The sequence below is a fragment of the Mesoplodon bidens genome (genome assembly GCF_964165515.1).
Source record: "Mesoplodon bidens genome assembly, chromosome: 1".
NCBI classification, from domain to species: domain Eukaryota; kingdom Metazoa; phylum Chordata; class Mammalia; order Artiodactyla; family Ziphiidae; genus Mesoplodon; species Mesoplodon bidens.
Genome location: NC_138176.1, coordinates 225,712,912 through 225,734,737, shown reverse-complemented (window position 1 = coordinate 225,734,737; position 21,826 = coordinate 225,712,912). Strand labels below are relative to the sequence as shown.

At 33.0% G+C, this 21,826-nt stretch overlaps 1 protein-coding gene across 3 annotated transcripts in view; it reads left to right on the top strand.

Moving 5' to 3' along the window:
• Positions 1 to 21,826, top strand: part of LRBA (LPS responsive beige-like anchor protein) — an 808,478-nt gene that overhangs the window by 276,318 nt on the left and 510,334 nt on the right. For all 3 annotated transcript variants that reach the window (XM_081242275.1, XM_081242274.1, XM_081242273.1), the window contains exon 34: positions 1,214 to 1,275. In XM_081242275.1, the coding sequence (XP_081098401.1) occupies positions 1,214 to 1,275 (62 nt within the window). The remainder of the gene's footprint in view (positions 1 to 1,213; positions 1,276 to 21,826) is intronic.

Below are 21,826 nucleotides of genomic sequence, written 5' to 3'. Positions count from 1 at the left end.
AGATGTTCTGTAGCTAATTTTCATGCCAGTGCTGACACTGTTACCATCATTTCTATGTTACACATTTTTACAGACATGGAGAAAAATGGTTTTGACTTTTCTAAAAAGTGAAGGGGGTGAACAACCTGTTTAACTTGAGTACTATTTGTAAGGCTACAGAATGCCAACATGTGGCCTCAGCAGGTATGAGGCACCATGACTAAAAGAGGGACAGAGAAAGAACTACAGATCAAGAAGATTAAAGAAAGGGAATAGGATGGGATAGGATGCCCACAAGAACTTTAATGTGGAGAAAGAAATAAGGTAATTCTGTGGGGTGTGTGAGGGCCATGAGGAATTATTTTAGTTGTTATACTTAGTTTACTTCGAACTTAAACTTACGTTTGCTTAGAAAAATATAGAATAAAAATTTTAATTTTTATATTTATTACTAGTGTAATTTAGTAATTCAGTGCTTTTAATTATTGGCATTGCTTTTTTAAGATACTGGTTATAAAATGTTCTTTGAATGTTCTTAAAGTATTTACTTTATATCTTACTGTTAATCAAAACTAAAGAATTCTTTAGATAGTTATTAACTATATAAAACTTCCTTCCTGAGATATTTTTGGTGAACCCAAATGAAACATAAAAGAGAAATTGTAAATGCATTTATTTATAAAAAATCAAGAATATATAACAGACAACGGCTTGCACTTCTGTTAAGGTTTAGAGTGAGGTCACAGGTCAAGGTACTAATAAGAGTGTTTGGGATGTCTGCTGCCATGAAACAAAATGGAAACTTGATTGATAGCTAGAGGGTTGAAGGGAGAGAGTGTGGTGGAGAAAGCAAAGGTCAGGGAGCCATTTCCCTTCTCTGCATGTATAACAATCAACTCTCTCCAAAACAAAATTTAGGTGATATTGGTCAATATGGCATATGTTGTGCACATTTCTACGAGTATTGTGAAATGTCAGTATATATGAAGTTGTAATAAATGTTTTAGTAATTTGAAAGCTGAAATGAAATTGGCTACAAAAAATTGTGATGGTTTTGATGCCAAGTTTAAAGTAATTACAGAATGTTTTGTTTACACATATGATCAAATATGTATAGGTTGGGTTCTTAGCAAGAAGTTAAATTTTATTTTAAAACCAATTTGGACAAAGTTGTATAAGAAATAAATCCCTTGTTTTTTACTTTGTAATTTAAAAAAAATTCTCTTTGATATAGGTCTGGTTTGCATGAAGTCTAGTAGTTCAGTTGTGGAATTGGTTATGCTACTGTGTTCTCAGGTGAGTGACAAGAATAAATGTTGAATTAAAAGTAAATTCTCAAGTGAGTTCATTCTGCAAGAAAGTTAAAATTGATTAGGAATTTTTGCTACAAAAGTTTTGTGTTTGCAGTTTTAAAATAATTTATTTGTATTGCAGAAGGGTTACTTCTTGTGTTTGGTGCTAACAGTTTATTTCGAAGTGAGTGCTGAGAGAAATAGGATAGATTAATGAGAAATAGAGGTTTTTCGAGCCACATTTAAAAATGTCCAGATCAAATGGTCTTGAGATGGCTAAATTTCTTTGCCTTGCATATTAAGGTTACAGAAACAGATTTATTTCTATACCTCGCGGAGTGCCACTCTGACTCCCAGGGGAATAATGGGTTTACTTCCCTTTTGTGCAGAGGTTATAAAATGAGTGATAAATAATTTTGAATTCTTGTCATTGCTAATTATTTTTGACATACCTAGTAGATTTGGGAAAACATCAACAAAATTATGGCATCCATCATAATAAGATGTAGTGAATAAATTCCTAAAAGTGAGATTACTTTCATTGTTCAGAAACCTTATACCTCATGTGGTAAACTTTAATGATTTTTTTTTAAACTTATGTAAAAATCATGTATCCTGTGATATTTTCTTTTCTCTTTAGCAGTTAAACAGATGAATGTTTTTATTGAGAGTTTTTTTTTTGTAGTCTTTTAAAAATGATATCTTGCTGGTAGTAAATTCCCCTACTTAAAACTTTAAAATAGCCTTTTTTAATAGGAAGAGTATTGGTCTAGAGGTCAAGGGTTCTGACCCATTTCAAAACCTTTGACCTTCATTTAAAACTCTCCTGGTTTACTTGCCTGACGAATAAGGATAATGCAAAATTAATGTTTCTTTTCATTGATTTATTCATTTTAGTGCCTATATTGCCAAATTTATTTAGACTGTGCTGATGGACATTTCATGAATACAAATTAAAGAATCATAGAAGGTGTGAAAAATCAATACTATGCATTGTCAATAAAATGCAATAAGAACCATTTCTTCTAGAGATTACATCTAATGGATTTTTATAATGAACTTGTGAACAGTAGTTATGTTTGTAGTGGGCTTATTATTCTTAGATTTAGTGAGAGTCATGTTTTTAAGTTAATTATCTACTTTAGAAAACTCCCATTCCTTTAAAAACTGACTGGATAAAATTTCCCATTTAGTAATCTGATTTGAAATAATTGGTTGTTTATTTCTTGAATGGAAATTACCATATACCATTCTTATACTGACATGAGATTACCCTTTAAGAAGCATTTGCTTACAGTTTTATATGTATACTCACAGCAGTATGAATTTATTGTTTATAGGGATGTAATTGTTTCATAGGTGAAGTTTGATCATGAAGTTTCACTTTCTAGGTTAGAAGAATTTAATGTATTCTTGATACATGAAAGCTATTTTAAATATAGTATATTACACAGTGGAATGTTAGAAGCTGAAAAGATAAAGAATGACATGTTTTAAGACACCTATTTGTCATGTATGTCACAGTGCTGTTTAATACTATTCCAATCAAATGGGAATATGAAGATCACTTAGAGTAAGTTGCAAAAGTCAGATCATCTCAAAGTTTTGTTTAAATAAAACACATTATTGGTTTATTTGAAGTTCTTAACATTTTTTATGGGTTCTCCAGAAGTTCCACGGCATCTCTGTAAGATGTAGCACAGTGCAAAAAATGACATGAAAAATGAAGCCAGAATTAGCTCCAGATGTATACAGATTGTTCTGGGGTGATAATTACATTTTTCACTTTGAATTTTCCTAATTCAAAGAGGTCAGATTGGCAATCACAAAAGTGATTTATTTTGTTAAAAAGTGAACTGTCTTTTTCTACATGAAAGCTTAAGAGAGATGAAATTGAATTTGAAGTCGACATTTTGCAGATATTGGTGGCTATGGCTTGAGTTTGACTGATAATTTGTTTTAGTCTGAGATAGGGTGGGAAGTAAACGGCTAGCATCTTGCTAAAATTTTAATTAATTTTGTAAAGAAGAGATGTAGTGGGTTGAGTGCCAAAGATCGAAAGATCAGGTCAAAAACTCCTTTTTAATCACATAAATAATGGGATATGCTTATGAACTTAACATCTGCAAATTTGATTTAAAACTTTACAAATTAGTTGATGGCAATCAGCCATGTTCTGATTATTTTTCTTGAATCCATTCAAAACTTATTTTTTTTGTATTCTTCTTAACAAAGTGTTTAAATCTGCCATATTTTATTACAGAAGAGAATTTAGAGCCTGAATTTAAGAAATGAGGAAATGATCACGTTTGGTTTGCTGTCATTAAGACCAAGTAGATCACTATATATTTTGTTAAAGCTTCAGCTAGGATCATATTTTTCAATATCCACTCATTCATTAATAGGTTTATTAGATACCATTTCATATTTTATCCCATTTAAATTTTAACATTTTAAGACAAAATGTTATTATTTAGAGTTGAAAATCTTTCTTAAAATATTTAGCATGTTATTTTTGAGTAAAGTTTTATATATATATATACTTAAGGTTTATTAAGTTATGTTTATTCCTATACTGAAAATAATTCAAGAGCTATTTAAGCTCCAAAACCTGATTGAAGTCTTCTTTACTTCTTTAAAATAAGACTGTATATACTCTTCAGGAAACTGTATATTCTCTGATGCACAGAAAATAATCGAAAAACTTCTTAATTATATTTCAGATTCAGTTTTTCAGAAGCATGTAACTTATTTTTGCCCAGTATTTGTTGTGTATGTGTATAAGCCTTGTGGAAATCCATATGAATTTAAAGAAAATGTTAAATAAATATTTCAAGTAATATTACTCCAGCATTGTGTAAAGTGTTTGTATCCTGCTCATTTGACATTAATATCATTTTTGAAGGAATTGACATTGTATTCAAGGCCACTTTATAAAAGTGTTGTGTTGCTCATCCTAATTCAGTCTGACATACATTCCAATAACACTACCTCCCTTCTTGGGTTTAAAGCTAAATTTATGACTGCATTGTGAAGTGCGTCATTTAAAAATGGTTTCAACCCAAAACATCTAATAAATAAATAATGTGTACGGCTACTCAGTAGTAGACTTTCTAGACTAGAAATCATTCCATCGGATACTCAACAGTCCACTATCGGAGAGGGCTGTCAGATAAATCTTATGGTAGCTGCATTCATGTCCTGTAAATCACATATTATTGTCTGAGCCTTCTGCCAGGTCATCTATTCTTTTCCCATTTATCAGAAATGCATAGAGTATATAGAAAAACTAGAAGCACCATGTAGTCTGGCCTGGCATCCTATGTGAGTAATTAATTAGCAGTAAAAGTTAATTTAAAAATAGTGTTAGTCTGATTTTTCTTCAATACATTTTTCATCAAAATATGTAGATTGTTGCTATTTTGGGAAATATTTCCTTTGCATGAAGGTAATAACAAAAGGTTTGGTCATTTCTTTCTATATCTCTGAATTATTAATTTTAAAACTATAATGTTCATAATAAGAGCCAGCTATCACCATTTATATGATTCTTTAATGTCTGTTTCATGTTTGAATTATTGCCATTTGAATTTTTTCCTGAATCTTCATAGTAAAATGTTCCTCTTTTCCATCACTCTCCTCTAATTTCTTTTCTCTAATTCTGGTTTTCTTCTCCTTTTTGAGTTTATTCCTTCTAAATATGTGACATTAATGTTATTGCTCTTGGCTTTTTATTTCATGAGCTTTTCTTTTTTATAGTTGTGCTGAGTATTTTGGGTAAAGTAGATAATTAAAAAAACAAAACAAAACCCGAGAGGGGTGGGAGAAAGCAAACCAGCTCTATACCATGGCACAAAGGCATCTTTCATTATTAGGCCTCTCTTACTGTTTGGACCTCATTTCTTATCACTTTGTTTTTGTAACTGTTCTCAAGCTATGCGAACTATTTAAAGTTACCCAAATGTGCCATCATAATATTGTGTCTTGGCGTAGGCTTTTTCTTTCCCTATAATTTCCTTCCTTCAAATTTGGTGAGTCTAATTGTTGGCTTCTTCTCATCACTCCAAACTCAGCTTGATTATCCTCTTAGATCATATCTATAGTTGGTATCTTTTTTGTGTGTCTTCATCTTAGCACTCATCATATCACAAATTTTAACCCTACCTATGCTAGTTTGCTACTTTTTTATTGCCAGTCTCCCTCTCTCTACTCTAGGTCCTATGAAGGTTACAACTATTTCTGTTTCATATACCTAGTATACTAGGTAAACTGTGAGGTGTGCCTAGTACCCAGCACAGTCCCTGGCATCTGATGGCTGCTCAGTGAATATATATGGAATAAATAAATAATTCAACTCCCAGCTAAATTGCCATCTCCTCTGGAAAGCTTTCTTTGACTCCTCTCTTCCCCACAACTCTTAAGCCTAGGTGAGGTATACATCCTAAGCACTCACTGGCCCATCTTATAGTAATTTCATTCTTTATTTAAATTGTCTATTATTTTTTTTTCTTTCCCGTTAGACTAAGTTTCTTAAAGGTAACCACTGTGTTTTGTTATCGTATCTCCAACATTCAGCATAATTACTATTCAACCAAATATTTATATAATTGTACAATTAATAAATGAATGGTAACATTGATCATAAACACTGTATTTTGGGCTTTTACCTTTTGGTCCTTTTTATTATGAAACATCCTCATTCTTTTGTGTGTTATTAAGTGTGTATTAATTGTTCATTTTGTCAGCTATTTTGTCATTGCCAAATATTGTAGTCATGTTCATTTATAAATAAGAGTCTTACTTTTTTCATTTTCTTTTGGCTTAATCAGATTTACTTCTTTTAAAAAAATCACAGTTATTGAAGCATAATTAACATACAATATATATGTAATATTTTACAATATTATATACAACAGTATATATACAATATCTTAAGTGCACAGTTCAGTGCATTTAGATATATACACAACTGTGTGACACCCATTTCAATCCAGAAAGTTCCCTGTGCTTCTGTAATCAATCCCTACCGGTATCACCTCAAGTTGCTACTGATTTGATTTCTGTTACTGTGCGGGCATTTTACTTATTGTAGAACTTAATATAAATGGAGATTTACTTCATTTAACTGTGGTGCTTAACTCCTCAGAGTGTGCTGTATATAGGGTACACGTCAACCTTTTAAACTAAAACTCACTATCTAATATTAAGAAAATGGTGGGGTTTTTAAAAAGAAATAATTGAGTCAGTAAAGCATAGGTTATCTTTTGCTAACCACAAAATAAGAATTTTGAGTTTAAATTGCTCATTGGGAATATGAATGTCTTCTTAACTTCCTTATGCATTTTTTTTACATATAAGGAAATCTTATGATATGGAGCTTTTATGCAGCAGTATTGTGAGGCCATAAACTATACTTCTAAAAAAAAACTTCTAAGTTTTTGTTTTCACTGTCTGTCAGGCTCAGTTCAAATGCTATCTCTTATACAGAGCTTTGTGTCAGTTTATTTGCCCTGAGTCCTCCTCAGTATGCCTGCTTGTGGTATTTCTTTTTTTATTTAGCAGACATGTACTGAATAATTTTAAGACAAGTCTCTCCTTTTAATCTAGTAAGAGAGACAAATAATTGTAATACAACATAGAATTTTTATGAGGACTTTAAGAGAAATAGAAGCAAATAGTAGGGGCAGGGAGTGGAATTAGGAATGGGGCATAAAAATGTATTTGTTAATCCCTATTTAATTTAACTCTAGTTTTATTTCTGTTCACGAATAGATCATTTCAGGCTCCTTTGCCTTTCAGTCAAAAATTTTTTTCCGGGTTCCATCTATGTTTTTTTTATAATTTCATCGAGATCAATAGATATTAAAGTTCTTAAAGCATTTCCTCTACTCTTTGCTGTACCTATAATTTTCCTTGGCTAGATTTGTGGTAGCCGGCTACTTGTTTGATCAGTTCTCACTGTCCAAAATTTCCAGTACAGCAAATCCTAGTATGTACTGTGTGATGAAAATGGATGTTCTGTGAGAAAAGCACACAGTGGTAAATAAGCTTGGAAAATGTTCATTTAAATTTAATTAGGATCTTTACTGGAGGGCTCCTCAAGGCCTTTAGTCAATACATGTGTGTATGTGTGTGTATGTGTATAAAAATATATATATATATATATATATATATATATAAAATGTATTGTTGAATCTGTTATGAGAATAATATTAGTATCTTTGATCACAAAATGCTTTTTATGGCCATAGTGTTTATGGATAATTTTTGTAAAATATACTTTAGGAAAAGCATCAGTGTTGACACAGTGAATAATGCAGGAAATGCCTCTTTTTGTATTCTGCTTCTGGTTTTCTCTGCTTCTCCAATGACAGTGATTACAGAAAATCAGTAGATTTGCAAAAGTACAGCTGTTTTTTTCATGAAACACTGTGATTATTTTTACTTCATTTAAGAATTATCTCAATTACCTGTTCTCTCTCCTTTGTAGGTAATTTGGACTCAATTTACATGTTGTTTCTGAAGGGATAGCTGTTCAGAACTGATTATAGTAAGGTTTGGTATTCTTTCTAGAACAACTTAAGTTTAACCAGGAGTGTGTGTGTGTGTGTTTGTGTGTATTTTTACACGCACATATATGTATTTTTATAATACTTATGTAGAACTAATCCAAGCTTAAGAATAAATTCAAATATTTTGACATCAATTGATTATATAGCTATTTCCTACATTGGTTGAGTGAATCCCATTACATTTTTAGTCAATATTGTGGCAGTTTATGCTCTGTAATCATGGTTAAGTGTCTGGCATAAAGTCTAGAAACCAGGGTCAGAATATATTTTATGTTAATGGGGTATTACATGCATTGTTAGTGACCCATTTGTAGAATCGAACTTCCCTATGCACTTAAAGATGTGCAAGAGGTCCAAATAAAATGAAATTAATCTGTATGTGACTGTCATTTGATACAATGTCTGGTGAAATAAATTTTCAGTATTTGTCAAATAAATGAGTAAAATTTTAGCAATAAAATTTTAACAATTTTTAATAGAATAAAGATTTAGTGATAGTTTATAGTTACACAGCTAAATTATACAGTGGCTGTTGCTCTTCTTAGGTCATCCATTTATCCATTCAAACAATTAGGATTTGAGATAGCTTGTAATCAAGACCTAGACATAATAAAAATATGAAGTCATTATTAGAGGTTAATTGGGTTAAAGAATTAAGCGTCATGAAATGACTCTGATGCCTAAGTCCAGGGGTTTTCACTAAAATCTGTAGTGTTTTTATGTTTGTTTTTTTTTAAAGTATAATTTGTATATAAGGCATTTCCTAAAGTTAGTAGACAACAAAAATCTATGTTGATGATCCTTAACCCTGAGAAGCGAGGGAGAATGGAATGCTGGTAGCAAATTCACCCAGGTATATTTAGGAAGATTCATTAAATTAATAGATGGGAGAGGAATTTACTCTTCTTCTGATATGGTCTGAAGAACTCTATCTTTGACATGTACAGATATTTTTGACATAAGAACATATAAAAATCTTCCTGTGCATATATTGTGTAATAAAAAACTCATTTAATATGTGGTTTTTTTTCTTTTACTATAAATTAGATTAAAAATAGTTCTAAATCCTATTAACTCTTATTAATCTTCATTTCTTTACTTAGATGCCCCCAACATTGGATTATAAGTTGTGAATACACCAATTTAGAGAACTCCATCTTAGAGTTAAATTTACAGAGATGAGTGCTAAAGAAGAGTTAAATTTATACACATAAGAGCTATTTTCGTACTTATGCTATATTATAAGTTTTGTCTCTTTTGTTAGATTGAAAACTCCTTGAAGTCAGGAAGCCATTTCTTAATTGTCCGTTTTGTCTACATTGTTTATTAGTGTCAGATTATAATAAAATAATCATTTAATAGATATTTGTTGAATAAATCAATATATTTACCTTATTTAAGTAAAGTTCCCTTTAAAATTAATTATTGAGTTTTTGATTCATTAAAAAGTATTTATTTTAGTTAAGGAACAGACACCATTCTATTTAATACTTTTATTCCTTCTATTCAATTTTATCTTAATCTGAAAGGCAATTTAGCCCTTATATCGAGGCTTCAAACCCTAATTCTGAGCTCTTACCCTATGCTTACTTAAATGTTTTAAAGTAAGAAAATGATACATATTAAATCCCTTTCACCTGATTAGCTTTGGGTTTCAAAAAGATCCGTTTAAGAGTCACAAAAGGACCTGTTAAAAGTCTCAACTGATGACTTCTTATGAAGAAACCACTTTGTGCATGTAGATTTTCCTCTTTGTGTAGAATTATTTCTATCACGTTTAAGTCACTAGCTTCAAATAACTCAGCATTCATTTCAGGCACCACAGCTTCTGCTAACAAAGGGAATATGACAAATGTTGAACCTCTGGCTCTTAAAAATGATGTTTACCCAAATATTTTAGCACATTGTATGTGAAGGTTTCTTAAGAGAGACAAATCTATATCTGAGTAGAAAGATTGCTAAAAGTGCTTGCATGGCAGCAACTTTGCAAAATGTATTAAATGTTTAAATTTATACTTTGATATGCTGTCAATAAATCATTCAACTTTCTTTGTAACCAGCCTTCCTTTTTCCAATGTAAATGGGACTTTAGGGGCAATTGGATTCTTTCAGATGAGTTTATATGTAGCATGGTCCAACTAGGATCAGTATAATTTAATATTTCAACCTTTTCTCAATGTTACCCCTCTTATTTTATTTTGGATGCCTGTATTCCTCATCCTTAGAATATATTTATAGAAAATTAGTGAATGTAAATTGATTGTCTCTGATTTGTTATTGTCAGTGCTTACGGCCTTTTGATTGCGAATGGATGAGAATCAATATGGTAATGATTAACATTGGGTTCAAAAAAGTAGGCTTGCAGTACAATCACCTATTTTTATCTTAGAGCTGCTGTGAATGCTTTGTCCTTATAATGTACAAAGGCTGTGAGCATAGGTGTTCTGTATTGAAGTGCTCAGAATTAACTTAATTTTGTGTGCAATCAAAATATTTGACCTTATGAGAAGGAACTAGAGACCTTTGAAGAAGCATGATGGGAAGTCTGTGGGAGTTGGAGAGGGTAGTTTCAGATTCAAGCTATGTTAACTGATCATGAACATCTTAAATGCACTAACAGTTGTGAAGCATTTGAAACCAGCTTAATAACTGCACTTTATGCTAATATGGAAAAAAATTTATAGTTTTACTTGATTCAGATTTTTATAACTTGCTTTTATAAGGTGGACTCATTTGTCTTTAAACAATAGCAAAAACATTAAAAACAAATAAATCAGACTGAATTACTGCATTTCACTTTTAAAAAATAAAATATTTAACTTGATGGATTAGTGAACATTAATTGATCTTTATTTGAATCTGGATGCAGACCTTTCCAGTATTAATTTAAAGTGCTTTGTAACCAAAGAGAAGCATAATTTAACTTTAGCGCAGGATTTATTCTGAAATACAGGCATCCTGTTGATTCACTAGCGCACTAGGATTTAGAAAACAACACCTTTTAAGGTAAATTTTGTGGAACTGGCAGTACACCCTGTGGCTTGGCAGTCTAGTCAGAAGGATGATACCATGCTGACTATATAACTAGATCTTTGAACGTTATTCTCAAGGGTGGTAAATGCAAAACAAAGTAATATCAACTGGCACTTAATTCTGCAAGTTCCCTGCTGATTGGGGTGTTCAGAGAAATGGAACTCTTCCTGACAGGAAGTCAGCCTATGAGTATGGAGACATCTGAAAATAAAGTGTGCTTTAATTTGGCACCCCACCGTTTTACAGCTGGTCTTTTAAATTGGGATTAGGCAGCTAGTTAGAAGAAAAGGGGAATAGTGAATGGAAATATTCTAAGCATAGTGTTTTCCTTTGGTTTTAACATAGTTATGATTACAGCTGGGTTTCTGTGTTTCTCAGCTTTTACTGCTTATTGTTTGGTTTTGCTTAGTCCTTGCTTTTTTTTCTATTACTTCAAATTAATCCACTGAAGTTAAAGTATTACAAAAAGGCTAGATTAAAAGCGTAAAGCTTGAGGTTGTCTTTGTTTTTGTACCAAACTCTCTGATAACTTTTTTCATAAATAGTATATAATTTAATAGTTTTTAAGCAGAGTAATCAGAGTTCTTAGGATCTAGATTTAAGTTTTGCTGTCAATTTTAAAGTGTTTACACTATTTGCCTGAGTTGACTGAGTTTAGTACTTTAGTACAGTTAGAATATAATAGCATTATGTATACATATATATATATAAAACACAGTATAGTTTAGGAAGGGACAATTATTATATATAAGTAGTTACCCATATATTCCATATGTTATGCATCTTTTAGTCAGGCAGCTGTTTTTAGTCAAGTTGCCATTTTATAATATGAGCTTCCAGAAGCATGCATGCAATTTTAACAAAACCTGAAGTTTGCACTTTGATTTAGGCCTGAATAAAGCAAGAATCAGAAGCCTGAAGGCTATTTGTTTTTCTAGTAGTTACTTCCGCAGTTGCTGGAGATGGACTTTGTAGAGGTGGCTGTTGTCTCCATCATGGGTAACAAAAGGAGAAAGGGAAAAGTCACTTTGGAAAGGATCTTAGGAAGAGACTGAGGTCAGGAAAATGCTGTGATGATAGATTTTTGAATTTTAATAAATGTTTTTCCCTCTACCACTTGTTAACTCTGTAAACATGGGCAAATCACTTCACTTGCTTGAGACTCGGTTTCTTATTGAGTGAAATGGGTGTAATAAAGATTATATTAGATAATATATGTAAAAGGATGTAGAACAGTCCATAGAGCAAAGTAGGTTGTAAATTAGTTATTAGTTTCTGAATCTAAGTGTTTTTAACAGCACACAAAATCCTCTCTTTATTCAGTATTTTTAGTGCCTCTTGTTTTCTTTTCATGAAATTAGATTTTTCATATCTTTGCTTTAGTCCACCATTATTTTCTGCAGTGTCTCTTTCATTATTTTCTCTTCTTTCTGTGATTATATGCCCAGTCTAGTCCATTTTCATCTCAAACCATACATTATTAGATCTAGGAGATATCCCATAAATTTGCAGTTTGGGGCCATTTTCATGTAGGCAAGGTTGATGGTTAACATTCATATTTTCCATAGGCTTCCGAAGGTGATCCCACTGTTTCCCGTGCTAGCTATAGTGCTCACTCCTTTGGAAGTCAATAAAGTATACCTGAATACAAGTGAGATGGATGTCATTTTAGGGATTAGTACTCCAGTGATTTTCTTAAAGATGTCTTCTGTATATTTCAGTGCTTTTTTATTTATAGTGCATTACTTTCAACACACCTCCTGTGTTACCATAGTTGAGAAATGCTTTTATAACAGTTAACCTAGGTCGCTGATTATCAACCTTTTTTTTTTTTTTTTTTTTTCTGGCCAGATACATCATCATTAACAGTTGCTCATTATGATGAGTCTCACCCTGAGTGCTGTCAGAATCGGGGAGACAGGCAGGGACAAAAGGAGGTATCATTTGAAAAAGGTCTCCGTAAAGAATCAGAAATTCTGACCTAGCTTATTCCTGAATTAGAGAAATGGCCTTTTCCTTTGTGTTGATTTTTACCTCTTTCAGTACGTACTAACAGGTTTACTTTCCTACAGGAGTCTCTCTGTATTTCCTTTCCAAGAGAAGCTGCAGTTTACTGTCTTATCAAATTCACACCCCACTGCCTTATTTTAAAGCTCTCTAATATCTATTTTATTTTAGTTTACACTTACTTCTCTGCGGCTTTGTAAGTAGCATTCAGGTACTTGACATATGTGTTATATGTATCATGTCATTTTCTGGGTATTTTACCAGAAAAATCAAACTGCCTAAACCCGAATCTTTTCTGACATTCTTCTGACATCTTCCTTTCCACAAGGTGCTTTTACATATAGTGAGTATGAAAATGCATGGCAATATCCTAAATACTGGATGCATAGGGCATTCTTTTTGATAAGAATTATGTATTTTTGAAAAATTTTTGTTGGAATCTCAAGTTTTCATTAGACATTCAGTTAAAACAGTGGAATTGTCTTGTTCGGTCTGTTGATTTGTCATTGTTATTCTTATTATCAGATACTACATAATTGAGAGCAAACTTAAGTCTGGTTTCTTATTGTTCTTTTTTCAGAGGGGAGGTGGTCTATTCCTTTACCTAAGAAAGCTTACAGCTTTGCTTAATCTTTCAGAGTTGTGTCCTATTTATATGTATTGAAAAGATTCATTGTTGTTTTATAGCACTAATTTGTAGCTTAGTTTGTGAGCATAGGTTTCTATTTTTCTGGTACTGTAAGTTAAGGAATAAAAAAGGAGTTTGATCATTGGCAGTGAGAAAGTAAAACAACGGGAAAGTTTTTTACAAAGAAGCTTTCTAATTCTTTTAGTATCTTAACCAAGTCTGGATTGCTGCCTTACCTATTTGGACATTTGGCAGTGCTGTCATTGGTTTTCTGCTAATTATCAGGAGTTGTTCTTAATGATATCTGCTTGTTACCTGTATCTTCTCTCTCAGCTGCCCAGATTTGAGTTTCTTGTAGCCTGGTAGCTGAATTTCTGGAACTGAAAACAAAACCAGTCACAACTCAGTCACTGTTAGAACCAACACCTGTAGCACAAGTTAACTGGCTTAAAAACTTCTCCAACTCTTGCCACAATATACTAATTTTTAAAAAATGCTTTTATTTCTTTTGAATCTTTTGAATTTTGTTGAACTTTGTAGTAAAGTTCACTTTTGTTCAACTAGCTCTTTCTGTTCTTTTAATTTGGTTTCTCTAGTACGATAGGCTGAAAAATGGCTCCCCAAAAGATATCCATGTCAAATCTCTGGAACCTATGAATGTTACCTTATTTGGAAAGAGGGTTTTTGTGTGATTATGTTAAGGATTTTGACATAAGGGATACTCCTGCATTATTTGGATGGGCCCTACATGCTCTTATATGTATCCTTATGACAGAGAGTCAGAGGGAGATTAGAGATAGGTACCCAGAGGAGGAGGCAGTATGATGATGGAGCAGAGAGCAGTGTGGTCACAAGCCAAAGAGTGCTGACAGCCACTAGAAGCTTGGGAGAGGCAAGGAGCAGATTTTCCCCTAGAGCCTCCAGGAGAAGACCAGCTTTTGATTTTGGCTCAGTGAAACTCATTTTGGACTTCTAGCCTCCAGAACTGTGAGAGAACAGACTTCTAGTAATTTAAGCCACCAAGTTTGTGACGATTTGTTATAGCGGCCACAACAAGTGAGTAATCTATCTAGTGAGTGTTCTTGGTACCATGCTCCTCCCTCCTTCGCCTAACAGTGTTAAATTATGGTCTCTTTAACAAACATTTGAATGTTTGCTATAAGGGAAATTGAGTCAGGTACTGTTGAGAACCCCAAGAGATAGGCATCGCTACCTTTAAAGAATTTTACTGTAGTTGAGACAAATTCCAATTTGTAAAGTTATTGACCCAGAAAAAAAAAAGGCAAAAATAAGCTAGTATTGCATATATATTTCTAGTGGAGATAAAATTGATATGAATAAAATACTGCCAGAGAGATGCACCACTGATTATTTGTGCAGCAAAACCAGGTTATCAAGTATTTCATGTCACTATTTTAGTTATGTTGTAGGTCAAAATGACCTACATGGTAATGTTTATCTATAACATGTTATAGGACTTTTGCATTAAAGTTTATACCAACTAATATCTCATTAGGTACATTGATAAATATTTGAAAGAATTATGGAATCATTCTGGACTGAAAGGTCTTACTCCTCTTCATTGGGAAAGTCATTAAGCATACTGTGATTGGCTATAGCTTGTGGCTGTTGACAACTATAACATACTACTGCAGCACGTAATGTATGTGTCTTAGGTAGTATACTGTAAAATTAGGACCAAAGCTTTGTTGGTAGATGTAGTATGAAGTTTGGAAAAATTTGATTCTGAAGATATAATTTCATAGCATAAACATAAATGATACTTTATTTTCTCCTAATGAATACATTTCACAGTTATTTACTTTTCATTTGATGTAAATTTTTGAATACTGAAATTAAATCTCACTTTGTATTAACATTAAGAATTTATTCAATGAGCACATAGTATCAGTTTACAGTGGTCACTGTTGAGAGTGGTAGACTCCAAATGGTTAAACAGCAGGGGAGTTTTCTGCTTTTAGTTAAAAACTGCTGTTTTCTATATGCCTTATTTACTACATTTTAAATTCTTAATGTTGTGTGCTGTGGGATTGGGCATGCAAAAGTCAGCAGAAAGAGTCTGGTTTTTTCATCTAGAGCTATTACTTGCTGTACAATAATAAAGGCACTATTTTATTGGGTTACTTGTAATTAACTTCAGCACTAGGCATTCATATAAATCATTCGTAATCTGTTTTCTTTAGATTTTTATTCTTTTAAACTGGTTTAATGTACTTGCTTTCTGTTATCTTTTTACATATGGATGGAGGTTGTAATTGCTTTTTGGAATTAGGTTGTCAGAAACCAACATATATGTGAATTCAAGAAATGACTGAGGCAAGCTAATGAATTTTATATAACATTTTATAGAGATTTGTTACTGAAGTATTCTCTAGTAGTATTTGTTTTGTTGCAAATTTAATAAATAACCATACTCTCAAGTTAAAAAGTGTCTACACTTTTTTTTTACAATTTAGAAATTTAAAATGGCAACAATTATTAATTAGAAAACATATTTACTATGTTTTTCAAAATCCTGAGATAGCAGACATGAAATTTCTTTGAACATTTGTCTGTCAATTTATTGACATTCTTCTTTTAATTTTAAACATTTGAATCTTCATATATTTTCCATAATATTATCTGATAAATGCCATTTCATAGATTAACTAGTATGTAATTTACATTATTTTGTGTTTACAACTTTTTTATGATTATTAGTTTAAAATTGAGTGAAAATGAAGTAGAGGGAGCCTTTTTGAATTAAAAAAAAGAGGCATCTCTAAAGAAACACATATGTATGTATGGCTGAGTTTAAGTAACAGTATGTATTATTGAAAATTAATATTAGAAAAAAAAACTTTGTCTCTAAAATTACCTTCATTTTATAAATGTTTACAGTGATCTGTAGAAAGAGTTTAGAGGTATAGGTAGTTTTATTCTCTCCCAGGACACCAAAAGCTTGACTTGATGATCCCTATAAAAGGAATGGTAGGTGTATTGAGGTGGGGGATGGGAGGCATGAAGAATGTACCCATGTCCTGAAAGTAGTGCTTTTAAAAATAATTCAGTTGGTAAATACTTTTTATTGTAGCTGAGTACATGAGGTGGTTTAAAAATCTTTTAAAAATAAGTAGCTGTTTTATATAGTTTTAATGGAAGTCTTTCATGTTTCCTCTCCAGCAGTCCCTAATGAACGCTCCTTGTAATTTCAGTGCAGGCTTTGAGATTCCCTAAAGACTTGACTTCAGACCTCAAAGGGCAGCAATTGCCACATGTCTGGAGAACTGGAGTTGCCAAACAGACTGACCATGTACTAATAGGACACATTTATATAGCTCCTGAATGTGAAGCACTGATATAAGCTTAATGATGATCGTCTGTTGAGAGCTTGTTTCTAGAAAGGGTTAGAGCAACTTTTGTCACCTTTATTGAAATCAAGCGTTCTTTATTGATTAGTGAAAGATCTTGACTATATTGACGCCAGTTTGGAAGTTATTTGAAAGATCATTGTTGACTGGAGAATATGTTTTTTTCTGAAAAAGTTTAAAAACAGATTTTTAAAGAAACTTGAAAATATATTAATTTTAATGTATGCTTAAACACAACACCAGGGGATTATTGTTTTTTTGATTATTTACAAACAATTTAAAACTATATAGTAATCACATACTTGATTGCATGGTTATCTCAACTTTTTGGATTGTTAAATCCTTGTATTATTTATTTTGTCAATCCTATAAATAGTTATTTTCTCATTATTCAATTCCTTCCACATAGTAAATATTCAAAAGCATTTGTTAAATAAGGAGTTATGAAACTGAACCATTTGCTAATCCAACTTTAATAGAAGTTTTATGTCTTTTCTCTCTCTTTATTTTGTAGTTATCTGTGTATATATTTTATTTATAAACTGAGCCATAATACTTGTACAAACTAGGTGTACAACTTAGATGTACATGTTCACAAAAATCATCAAAATGAAAACTTGCCAAAAGGTGAAATGTTATTTTGATATTTCATGTAATGATTTGTTTTACCCTCTACAGAGACAATGGAATAAAACCTGTTCTTTACTCTTATGCTATAGTCTTTCCTGGTATGTGGTTCCTCAAGTTTCTGTTAGATATGCTGTTGAGAGAGTGCTGACACAAAGTGCAAACACTGCTGAAAAGTTCTTGATAGTTTACTTTGAGCACTTAAGATTACTATATCATGACTATGAACCAGTTTTCTCTGGTTTTGACCTTTAGTCCTGTGCATAATGTGGTTCTCAATTTTGTGTTAATACGTTCCCTTCCTCATTTGAGCTCTCCTTTGTGGCCTACTCCCTTGACTCCTAATAGTGTTTCTGACATGTATTTAGGTACTTGGATCTATATCCAACCAATTTGATTTATTTTACAAAGGCATAGATAACTGTAACATCTTAAAATATTAATATTGATATTTCATTGAAGAGCAGAAGCCTTTAAATTTTTAACTTTTATAAGAAAAGTGAAATAATTTGATATGAGTTTAGGTTTTTGTTAACAAATTATTCTTCATTCCATTTTTAAATTATGTTTGGATCCTTAGGTCAATACTTAAAAAAAAGGAGAATATTTTATTACCAATAGCAATGAAGTTAATTTTATTTGGTAGGATGTAAAATACTAACTTTTAAAAAAATAAAAATTCTTAATAGTTTATGATACATTTACATTTTCATAGTTTTTTTTTTAGCATCTATATTGGAGTATAATTGCTTTACAATGGTGTGTTAGTTTCTGCTTTATAACAAAGTGAATCAGCTATACATATGTCTCCATATCTCCTCCCTCTTGAGTCTCCCTCCCACCCTCCCTATCCCACCCCTTTAGGTGGTCACAAAGCACCGAGCTGATCTCCCTGTGCTATGTGGCTGCTTCCCACTAGCTATCTATTTTACATTTGGTAGTGTATATATGTCCATGCCACTCTCTCACTTCATCCCAGCTTACCCTTCCCCCTCCCCATGTCCTCAAGTCCATTCTCTACGTTTGCATCTTTATTCCTGTCCTGGCCCTAGGTTCTTCAGAACCTTTTTTTTTGGATTCCATATATATGTGTTAGCATACAGTACTTGTTTTTCTTTTTCTGACTTACTTCACTCTGTATGACAAACTCTAGGTCCATCCACCTCACTACAAATAACTCAGTTTCGTTTCGTTTTATGGCTCAGTAGTATTCCATTGTATATATGTACCACATCTTCTTTATCCATTCATTTGTTGATGGACACTTAGGTTGCTTCCATGTCCTGGCTATTGTAAATAGAGCTGCAGTGAACACTGTGGTACATGACTCTTTTTTTTTTTAACATCTTTATTGGAGTATAGTTGCTTTACAATGGTGTGTTAGTTTCTGCTTTATAACAAAGTGAATCAGTTATATATATACATATGTTCCCATATCTCTTCCCTCTTGAGTCTCCCTCCCTCCCACCCTCCCTATCCCACTCCCCTAGGTGGTCACAAAGCACCGAGCTGATCTCCCTGTGCTATGCGGCTGCTTCCCACTAGCTATCTGTTTTACGTTTGATAGTGTATATATGTCCATGCCACTCTCTCATTTTGTCCCAGCTTACCCTTCCTCCTCCCCATATCCTCAAGTCCATTCTCTAGTAGGTCTGTGTCTTTATTTCTGTCTTGCCCGTAGGTTCTTCAGAACTTTTTTTTTTATATTCCATATATGTGTGTTAGCATATGGCATTTGTTTTTTCTCTTTCTGACTTACTTCACTCTGTATGACACACTCTAGGTCCATCTACCTCACTACAAATAACTCAATTTCATTTCTTTTTATGGCTGAGTAATATTCCATTGTATATATGTGCCACATCTTCTTTATCCATTCATCTGTTGATGGACACTTAGGTTGCTTCCATGTCCTGGCTATTGTAAATAGAGCTGCAATGAATATTTTGGTACATGACTCTTTTTGAATGGTTTTCTCCGGGCATAGGCCCAGTAGTGGGATTGCTGGGTCGTATGGTAGTTCTATTTTTAGTTTTTTAAGAAACCTCTATACTGTTCTCCATAGTGGCTGTATCAATTAACATTCCCACCAACAGTGTAAGAGGGTTTCCTTTTCTTCACACCCCCTCCAGCATTTCTTGTTTGTGGATTTTTTGATAATGGCCATTCTGGCAGTTCTTAGGTGATACCTCATTGTAGTTTTGATTTACATTTCTCTAATGATTAGTGATGCTGAGTATCCTTTCATGTGTTTGTTGGCAATCTGTATATGTTCTTTGGAGAAATGTCTATTTAGGTCTTCTGCCCATTTTTGGATTGGGTTGTTTGTTTTTTGATATTTAGCTGCATGAGCTGCTCGTAAATTTTGGAGATTAATCCTTTGTCAATTTCTGCATTTGCAAATATTTTCTCCCATTCTGAGGGTTGTCTTTTCATCTTATTTATAGTTTCCTTTGCTGTGCAAAAGCTTTTAAGTTTCATTAGGTCCCATTTGTTTATTTTTGTTTTTATTTCCATTTCTCTAGAAGGTGGGTCAAAAAGGATTTTGCTGTGATTTATGTCAGACAGTGTTCTGCGTATGTTTTCCTCTAAGAAATTTATAGTCTCTGGCCTTACATTTAGGTCTTTAATCCATTTTTATTTTATTTTGGTGTATGGTGTTAGGAAGTTTTCTTTTTTTTTTTGCAGTACGTGGGCCTCTCATTGCTGTGGCCTCTCCCGCCACAGAGTACAGGCTCCGGACACGCAGGCCCAGCAGCCCTGGCTCACGGGCCCAGATGCTCCGCGGCACATGGGATCTTCCCGGACCGGGGCATGAACCTGTGTCCCCTGCATCGGCAGGCGGACTCTCAACAACTGCGCCACCAGGGAAGCCCTAGGAAGTTTTCTAATTTCATTGTTTCACATGTAGCTGTTCAGTTTTCCCAGCACTGCTTATTGAAGAGGCTGTCTTTTTCCATTGTATATTCTTGCCTCAGTTATCAAAGTTAAGGTGACCGTATGTGTGTGGGTTTATTTCTGGGCTTTCTATCCTGTTCCATTGATCTGTATTTCTCTTTTTGTGCCAGTACCATACGGTCTTGATTGCTGTAGCTTTGTAGTGTAGTCTGAAGTCTGGGAGCCTAATTCCTGCAGCTCCATTTTTCTTCCTCAAGACTGCTTTGGCGCAGCCGCATAGCACAGAGAGATCAGCTCGGTGCTTTGTGACCGCCTGGAGGGGTGGGATAGGGAGGTTGGGAGGGAGACGCAAGAGGGAGGGGATATGGAAACATATGTATATGTATAACTGATTCATTTTGTTATAAAGCAGAAACTAACACATCATTGTTAAGCAATTATACTCCAATAAAGATATATATATATATATATAAAAAAGATTGCTTTGGCTATTCAGGGTCTTTTGTGTTTCCATACAAATTGTGAAATTTTTCGTTCTGGTTCTGTGGAAAATGCCATTGGTAGTTTGATAGGGATTGCATTGAATCTGTAGCTTGCTTTGGGTAGTATAGTCATTTTCACAGTGTTGATTTTTCCAATCCAAAAACATGGTGTATCTCTCCATCTGTTTGTATCATCTTTAATTTCTTTCATAGTGTCTTATAGTTTTCTGCATACAGGTCTTTTGTCTCCTTAGATAGGTTATTCCTAGGTATTTTATTCTTTTTGTTCCAGTGGTAAATGGGAGTGTTTCCTTAATTTCTCTTTCAGATTTTTTGTCGTTAATGTATAGGAATGTAAGAGATTTCTGTGCATTAATTTTGTATCCTGTTACTTTATGAAATTCATTGATTAGCTCTAGTAGTTTTCTGCTAGCATCTTCAGGATTCTCTATGTATAGTATCATGTCATCTGCAAACAGTGACAACTTTACTTCTTCTTTTCCAATTTGGTTTCTTTTTATTTCTTTTTCTTTTCCAATTGCTGTGGCTAAAACTTCCAAAACTATGTTGAAGAATAGTGGTGAAAGTGGGCAACCTTGTCTTGTTCCTGATCTTAGTGGAAATGGTTTCAGTTTGTCACCATTGATAACGATATTGGCTGTGGGTTTGTCATATATGGCCTTTATTATATTGAGGTAAGTTCCCTCTATGCCTACTTTCTAGAGGGTTTATATCATAAATCGGTGTTGAATTTTGTTGAAAGCTTTTACTGCATCTATTGAGATGACCATATGGTTTTTCTTGTTCAATTTGTTAATATGGTTTATTTCATTGATTGATTTGCATGTACTGAAGAATCCTTGCATTCCTGGGATAAATCCCACTTGATCATGGTGTATGATCCTTCTAATGTGCTGTTGGATTCTGTTTGCTAGTA